Source organism: Malus sylvestris, chromosome 15 (genome assembly GCF_916048215.2).
Source record: "Malus sylvestris chromosome 15, drMalSylv7.2, whole genome shotgun sequence".
Classification (NCBI taxonomy): domain Eukaryota; kingdom Viridiplantae; phylum Streptophyta; class Magnoliopsida; order Rosales; family Rosaceae; genus Malus; species Malus sylvestris.
Genome location: NC_062274.1, coordinates 36,602,622 through 36,611,061, shown reverse-complemented (window position 1 = coordinate 36,611,061; position 8,440 = coordinate 36,602,622). Strand labels below are relative to the sequence as shown.

The 8,440-nt window shown below is 40.8% G+C and overlaps 1 protein-coding gene across 1 annotated transcript; it reads right to left on the bottom strand.

Moving 5' to 3' along the window:
* Positions 1 to 340: 340 nt before the first annotated feature.
* Positions 341 to 4,510, bottom strand: LOC126602584 (systemin receptor SR160-like). The gene has a single exon (XM_050269481.1). It carries the CDS (start codon positions 4,250 to 4,252, stop codon positions 644 to 646), a length of 3,609 nt encoding a protein of 1,202 aa, XP_050125438.1. The 5' UTR covers positions 4,253 to 4,510; the 3' UTR covers positions 341 to 643.
* Positions 4,511 to 8,440: the final 3,930 nt, after the last annotated feature.

The following is an 8,440-nucleotide window of genomic DNA, read 5'->3' as shown; positions in this document are numbered from 1 at the left end:
AAAATTAAGTTAGACAAACTCGAGTAACAATTCATAAATTACTGAAGTAATATTTCAATATTTCAAGAACTCCTTAAATAATGTATTTATGTGGCCTAAAATTATAGGCATGTGGTTGGGGGCTACCATATGAGAGAGAGAGAGAGAGAGAGAGTGAAACCAAATCGGGTAGGTCAGCAGGGAAAGGGCCAAAACAGAACTCTCCAGTTAGCGATGATGAATGTTTTGGATTTTTTTTTTTTTTTCTTCTTTCAAAAGATAAATTTTGTTAGATTAAAAGTTAGATTAATCATTGACAACCGACGCCGCCATCATGCAAGTCCTGAAAGAGAAGCAAATGTAAAGCAAAAGCAGCATGACAACTGAATGAATTGAAAACTGAAGCTGTTTATATACACATTTATAACAAGAAGGAAGTTAAACAAGAAGAAGTCACTTCTCAGTTCTCTCTCTCTCTCTCTCTCTCTCTCTCTCTACACTGTATAAATAACACCATTACAATTACATACATTAAATTGGCTGCTCCATCCAATTCCATCGCATTTTTAACTTGTAAACAAGAGGGAAACAAAATTGGGGCAGCTTCTTTCTTCTTTCTTCCAGTACAATTCTCTTGAAAAATCGGCCTTTTGCCTATCCCCGCCTACTGCTTGCTTTCCGGGACTTCTTTTATGCTCATCTCTACCATTTCAACTCCGCCAAAAACTCCGTCGTCGTCCGTGGCTATCGTTGATTGGGAGTCCATCCCAGACCCGGCTTGGATTTCCTTTAACTTTAACATCACTTGGATCATTGTCGGACGCAGCCATGGCCTGTCGTCCAAACAAGCACAAGCTACCTTCAAGTGCTGTAAAAGCTCAATCTCAAGGCTTGCGTCCTCTTTCATGAGCTCCGGATCAAAAACATCACTTATTTTCAATTTAGCGTGTTGTTTTACCCAACCCACGAGATTATTGTCGCCAAAATCTGCTGAATCTGTAGGACGTCTTCCCGTTAGCAGCTCAAGCAATACTACTCCATAACTATAAACATCACCTTTCGTGGAACATCTAAAGCTCTGGTAGTATTCAGGAGGGACATAACCAGGGGTGCCTGCTAGAGTGCTCACACTCAAATGGGTGTCCATTGCACTCATAAGCCTTGCCATTCCAAAATCGGAGACTCTGGCTTCCAAATTTTCATCCACCAGCACGTTGCTCGATTTCATATCCCTGTGAATGATGTGTGGGATGCAATTGTGGTGAAGAAAGGCCAGTCCCCTCGCGGACCCAATGGCAATCTTCCTCCTTGCAGCCCAGTTCAACTTGATGCCAGCTTTCTTCGGTTCATGTAAAACATCATCTAAGCTTCCATATTTCATGTACTCATAAACCAAAAGCCGTTCTTCTCCTACTTTGCAGTATCCAAGGAGGGGGACAAGGTTCCGGTGCTTGATCTTCCCTATTGTTTCCATTTCTGCAGTGAATTCGCGATCACCCTGTCCGCTGATATGTATTAGTTTCTTTATGGCCACGACACTGCCATCTTTCAATTGGGCCTTGTATACATCACCAAAACCACCTTTGCCAATAAGGCTATTATCGTGGAAACCATTGGTGGCCTCGAGAAGATCTGCAAAAGTGAGCTTTTGAAGGGGCTTCTCAAATGTCGCAAGGTTGATGCTTAATGCTTCCCGGGCACCTGTTAGCTTCCAGCCATTGGCAGTTCCTGATTGGTTAAGACTGTCGATATGAACATCAAGGGCCAATTCCTTTTTTTTCCGCCTTTTCTTGGTTTCAATGGCAACAATGAACAAACCAAAGATGCAGAAAAGTGAGATGAGTAACCCCATTGCCACACTCCCCGCCAGGGATGCTTCTCGTCGATGAGACTTTTGATGTGCAGTTGCATTTGGCCCCAAAGCTCCCCCACATGAAGCCAAAGGATAGCCACATAGGTCAGAATTGTTGGCAAATCTGTAGGCAGGGAACGTCTCAAATTGACCCAACTCTGGAATCATTCCAGACAAAAGGTTGTTTGATAGATCAATCTCCGTTAGCAAGGTAAGGCCACTCAGAGCCGGTGGAATAGTCCCCGCAAGGCTATTGCTAGAGAGATCAAGAATGTTGAGGCTAGTCATTTTTCCAAGCTCTTGTGGGATTGAACCAGATATATTGTTATGGCCCAAATTCAAAATATAGAGATAGTACATGCTCCCAATCTCTTTGGGAATGCTACCGGACAAGGAGTTATGCGAAAGATCAAGAAAAATCATAGAACCATTATGGTTAAACGTTGGTTGGAGATTACCTCTGTAAACTCTAGTGAAGTTGCAGGGATTTCTTGTCGAAATCCTGTTCAGTTGCTCGGCTCTGATACCCGCAAACTCGAGCAAATTTCCTGCTCCATGGCACTCCTTGCTACCATCATTCTTGATATATACATACGTTTTGGAAGCAACAAAATTCACTGCAATGTTTCCGGATTGCTTGAAAAGTGAAGGAGGGATTGTGCCATTCAACAAGTTGGAATTGAGATCCAACCATATCAAGCTCTTACAGTCACCGAGCTCCGGGGGAATATCACCAGAGAATGAGTTGTTACTGAGCTTGAGTATTGCTAGCTTTGGAAGCTTCCCAATCCACCCGGGAACCTCACCACTCAACTTGTTGTTAGCCAATGAAATCCAATTCAAATTGGTGCAGTTGCTTAAACCGATAGGAATCGACCCCGTAAGGTCGTTGAAGTCCAGAATGAGATTCTGAAGCGACCCAAGGTACATCAGCTCTTGTGGGATTTCCCCACTCAGCTGGTTCAACCAAATGTTCAAATCGCGAAGCTTCGACAACGACCCCAAGCTCGAAGGGATGGTGCCCTTGAGGTAATTGAAGCTCAAATCAAGAGAAACAAGCTGAGAACAGTTGCTCAAAGACGGTGGGATCGTGCCGGAAAACAGATTGTTCTGAAGGTACAGCTCTTTCCAGCTGTTGCTAGGATCCCCGCAGAGCCCAGCTGGGATTGACCCAGACAAATTGTTGGAGCTGAGATCCAAGCTCTCCAATGTCGCGAGCTTAGACAGAGAATTGGGCAGAGGACCAAAGAAGTTGTTGAAAGAAAGCGACACAGCCTTTAAGTTGGTGAGCTTCATCAAAATCTCAACGGGCAACTCACCAGAAAAGTTATTGGTGGATATGTCCAGCGATTCCAACGAAGAACAAGAGCTCAGTGCATCAGGAACCGAACCCGAAAGGCTATTAGCCGACAGATCGAGCTCCACAAGCTCTGCACACGAATCCATTAAGCTCACAGGAATTATACCTTGAAACCTATTACCTCCAAGGGACAGGAACTTCAAGCTGTTGGTGGGCATGGCCGGAATCGGACCGTCGAAGTGGTTCATGGAGAGGTTCAAGAAACTGAGCTGCTTGCAGGAGGAGATAGCTCGACCAATGTCGCCAGAAAACTTGTTGCCAGATATGTCAAGGTGGTCCAAAGCCGAGCAATCCCCGAAAGACGGAAGAGAAATGGAGAAGTTGTTGGAGGACAAGTCCAAGTGCTCCAGCTTGCTGCAGGTGGACACAACGCTCATCTCGCCGGAGATTTTGTTCCCTTTCAAAACCAACCTCTGCAAGTCACCGCAACCGTCGGATAAGATCCAACGGACGACGTTGGGGCCTGTAATCTTGTTGTAAGAAAGATCGAGAACTTGGAGGGTGCGGAGGGGGAAGGCGGAGGAGGATGGTTTGGTGGGTAAAACCAGAGAGTTTGAGGAGAGGTTGAGGAAGGTCAAGGCGGAGCAAGCGGCGGCGAAGTCGGGGACGTCTGAAAGAGGGCCGGAAAGGGAGTTGTGAGCCAGATCTAAGGAGGTGAGGTGAGGGCTGCACTTGGTTCTGGGAGGGAAGTGGAGGGAGATAGAGCCGGAGAGAGAGGCTGAATTGAGAGAGAGAGATTCAAGGGAGTCGAGGGTCATGAGGAACGTGGAAACAACAGTCAGATTTGTGGCGAGGGAGAAGGAGGAGAGGTCTATGGACGAAACCCTGGTTGCTTTGCAGGATATACCAGAAAAGGAACATGGGTTTTGGTTGGGGAGCCAGTTGGAGAGGAGGGTTGGGGTTGGAAGGGAGGATTTGAAGCTGAGGAGTTGCTGGGTGTCTCTGTAAAAGGAGGAGGTGGGCGGAGTTGCAGAGGTGGGTGGCAGAGGGAGGACGAAGAGGAGGAGGAGGAGGAGGCAGAAGGGGAAGGGGAAGTGAGAAATGGACTTGTGGGATATCATATTTTGGGTTTTGAGGTGGTGGTGAAAGAAGAAGGGGTTTGGTTTTAGGTTCTGAGGTCTGCCATTAGAGAGAGCTCAGAAGCTACAGCTGCTAGTTTACAGAGAAGGAGAGGAGAGAGACAGAGAGTCAAAAGTCGGACAAAGGAAGGTAAGAAGAGTATATATCAAGTGGACATACACAGGGGTTGCTCACATGCCATGTGACTCTTTCTCTCTTCCTTCTCTCTCCTCCGTCTGTCTGGCTGTTTGTCCGAATTTACACTTTCTCTCTCTACTTTTTTTTCCTTACAAAATCACTTTTTAATCCGACTACTGCTTTCGTTATCAATCATTCTTTTTAACTCTCGGTTTATTTTTTTATCGTTTACTACTACGGTTTTCTTTACATATAAGTAAAAAGTTTTACGTTTAATTTTCGTCCAAAGTAAATTAGAATCATTTTATTATTAACTCATTATGAGACTAAGTTCATGTTCTTTTTCTTTTTAGTTTAGATAAAATAGTTTGTCAAAAAAAAAAAAAAAACTCTCAGTTTATTTTATTTCTGAAAGTTTTGTTTGTTTGTTTTGGATAAGAGACAAGGACGAAGAGATTTGAAACTCAAAGTACGTGTGTTTATTGAATAAGATTTGGTAATTAATAAAAAGATAGATTATTCTCTCTCCTAAGATGATTAACTATAATTATCACGCTCTCCTTGTCCTTTTCTCTCTAGCTTTATGGCTTTCTGTGTACGTGAGAGAATTCAGATGAGAGCAAACCATAGATCGATCTTTATATCCATCTATCACTGTCAATTTATTTATTTTTTTTTTTTGAACAACCCAAGGTTAAGAAGCTAAACAGAAACAAGAAAGCCTACTCCGAGGTAAACACAACGAAACTAAACACAAAACAAAGCAGTGAGCGGGGATACGAACCACAGACACTAACACACCGTAAAAGTGTCACCCCAACCCACCATAAACGACTAATGAGGACAAGAAAGACCATCACTACATAAAATATGAACTAACGAAGATGGGGGTCTATCAACCCACATAATATCACACATCTCCGTAAGACCAACTGACGCAAGAACATCCGCTACCATATTGGCTGATCTTGGCACCCAAGATCAGCGACAGTTCTGGAAAGCCGTACCCAACCTTTGAGCCCTAGCTAAAATGAGGAAAGCCTCCCAACTGCCATTTTCACTGTCAATTTATTAAGATTCCATTTCTTGATCTATTGGGTCTTTTTAATTAGGGGATTTGGTCTTATATTTTTTTAATTAATAATTTTGTTTAGGTTTTTTCTCATATTAAGCTAAATTAAAGAAAGGGACAAAGTTTAAACTGAGAAAGACGCAGTTGTTTTAAAAATAAAAATAAAAGACCTTGTCCGCACGTCGATTCGCCACTTGCAAAAACTTCAAGAGAAAAAAAAATACTCATATAAAGCATTGGATTGAATCACCATATCCATTGTTTAGGGTGACTGTGATCCACTTTCACATCCAAATTTTTTTATAAATAAAAATTAAAAGTTACATCTAATTAGTGGATATAAACTTAATTCTCGAACCACCTGGAAAAAAAAAAAGAATAATAAAAGAGAGGGGACTTACACCTCACCTCTTGAGAAATGAAAAAAAAAATAAGAAGAGGAGGAGGGTCACAGAACTGAACGCCTCTAAAATTATATATATACTAAAAGAGAAAATGAACTGAAACACTGTTCATAGTACAGTGGATTTCTGATTTTACCCCTGATTATTTTATGGTATTCCGAGTTTGGCCTTTTGTCTTGCTGTCAAATTGGGATGAATTATGTGACACGTGGGACTCCCAACTTCCTCCACCTTTTCCGTCGCTCACCGCTTTTTCCACCTTTCAAGTTTCAACCACCGCTACCCTCCCACGCCTCAGCTCTCTTTCCTATCTGTACATCAAACCAACTCCAGTTCTTCTTCTTCTTCCCTAAAATTCTTCAATTTCCCCAAAACCTTCCCTTCCAAATCCCCCACGACCTCATTCTCCCTCGCAAAATCAGATTCCCCCAAATCCTTCCAACCCAAGGGTCCAATTTTTCAATTTTTACTCCAAGAACTAGCCGTGAGCATCCATTTCCCATTTCGAATTTCGATCCTTTAGGTCAATTTTTGAACCTATAGTTATTGTCATTGATTAATGTAGTTGTAATTTAAAGTTTGATTTTTGGGTAAATTACATAGTAGCCCCTCAGGTTTGAGCTTTATTGCAATCTCATACAACATCTTTAAAACATTTCATTTTCATACCTCAAGTGCTATTTTATTTCAATTTCATACAACCGTTAGATTTTCCATCCATGGATCTGTTAAATGCTGACGTGGCTGCCACATATATGACACGTGGCTGCCAAATGTCTGCCACGTGGCAAATAAAAATAATTTTTTAATTTTTTTAAAAAAAACCTGAAATTGGAAGAAAAAAAAAAGGTCCGAATCCAGAAGAAGAAGAAAGAGAAAGAGAAGAAGAAGAAGAAAGAGGAGGGAGGAGAAAGAAGAAGAAGAAGAAGAAGAAAAAAAAAAGAAAAAAGAAAGGGGTCCGAACCCAGAAGAAGGAGGAAGAAGAAGAAAGAGGAGGAGGAGGAGGAGGAGGAAGAAGAAGAAGAAGAAGAAGAAGAAAAAAAAAAAAAAAAGGGACCGAACCCAGAAAAAGGAGGAAGAAGAAGAAGAGAAGAAGAAAGAGGAGGAGGAGGGAGAAGAAGAAGAAGAAGAAGAAGAAGAAAAAAAAAAAAAGGTCCGAACCCAGAAGAAGACGAAAGAGAAAGAGAAGAAGAAGAAGAAGAAGAAGAAGAAAGAGAAAAAAAAAAAGAAGAAGAAAGGGACCGAACCCAGAAGAAGGAGGAAGAAGAAGAAGAGAAGAAGGAGAAGGAGGAGGAGGGAGAAGAAGAAGAAGAAGAAGAAGAAGAAGAAAAAAAAAAAAAAAAGGTCCGAACCCAGAAGAAGAAGAAAGAGAGAGAAGAAGAAAAAGAGAGAGAGAGAAAAAAAAAAGTGGCAAATATGTTATTTTTTAAAAAAAAATAAAAAAATTATTTTATTTGCCACGTGGCAGACATTTGGCAGCCACGTGTCATATATGTGGCAGCCACGTCAGCATTTAACAGATCCATGGATGGAAAATCTAACGGCTGTATGAAATTGAAATAAAATAGTACTTGAAGTATGAAAGTGAAATGTTTTAAATATGTTGTATGAGATTGCAATAAAGCTCAAACCTGAGGGGCTACTATGTAATTTACCCTTGATTTTTTTTCAGTTTTGTTATTTCCTGTGCAGGACAGCTTTGATCTTCCGGATGACTACTTGGCGTAGCTTCCGAATGATTTCCGTCTTGATGTGAATTTGTTTTTTCAATCTATGTTAATTAACCAGTTGTTGAATTTGATAAAGAATGTGATTTTTTAGATGGCAAAGTTTTCTCAATAAGAAACAAAAGATAGGTTCATGTAGAATATATTACATAGCAAAAGTTGGGGATTAAGCTAGTTGCATTATTTGGTTAGGAAATTGCTCAATGTTGTGCTTTTTGTGTGATTGTGTTTATCCATTAGGTTTGCAAATATCATAGTTTCAATATTTCATATGATTTTGTTGTTGGGCAGTTCTTTCAAATAAGTTTTAGCTCTGTTATTCTGTACTTATTTTGGAATTTGATGGTGTTTAGTACAGTTGCAGGTGATTAACAAAAAATCTCTTTCGAGTGCACAAGTAGGGAATAGTCCTTACTTCTCTGCTTTAAATCCTTACTAATTTATCATACGTAATGATTCAATTGAGTTGTGTATTATGCAGGAGGATTTGTGCAGACTGATGGACTTGGTATTGCTTAGGGAGTAACATGCTAGGACTTTACTTACTTGTAAGTGTGATCCCGTTTATAACATGGTGGAATAAATATTGGATGCCTGATGATCAAAATAAACGGAGGTATGTAATTGGTCTTTGTCCTCTATCTTTTTACTATTTTGTTGATTTGTGATTGTGTGAATTTAGATATGAATATGCGTTTTTAAGTTATTCAAACATTACAATTATAAATGTAGGATTAAAGCAGGTTTGGTTCTTCAAGACTCCAGCAAAGTGGGGAAATAACACGGCATTCTTAGGAAAATGGTTGGCTGGAAATTAAAATAAATGGATCTCCCATAACTCTTTAGACA

Excerpts from the sequence above, each read along its gene's own strand:
- LOC126602584 (XM_050269481.1), bottom strand. The coding sequence starts at position 4,252 with ATGATATCCCACAAGTCCATTTCTCACTTCCCCTTCCCCTTCTGCCTC.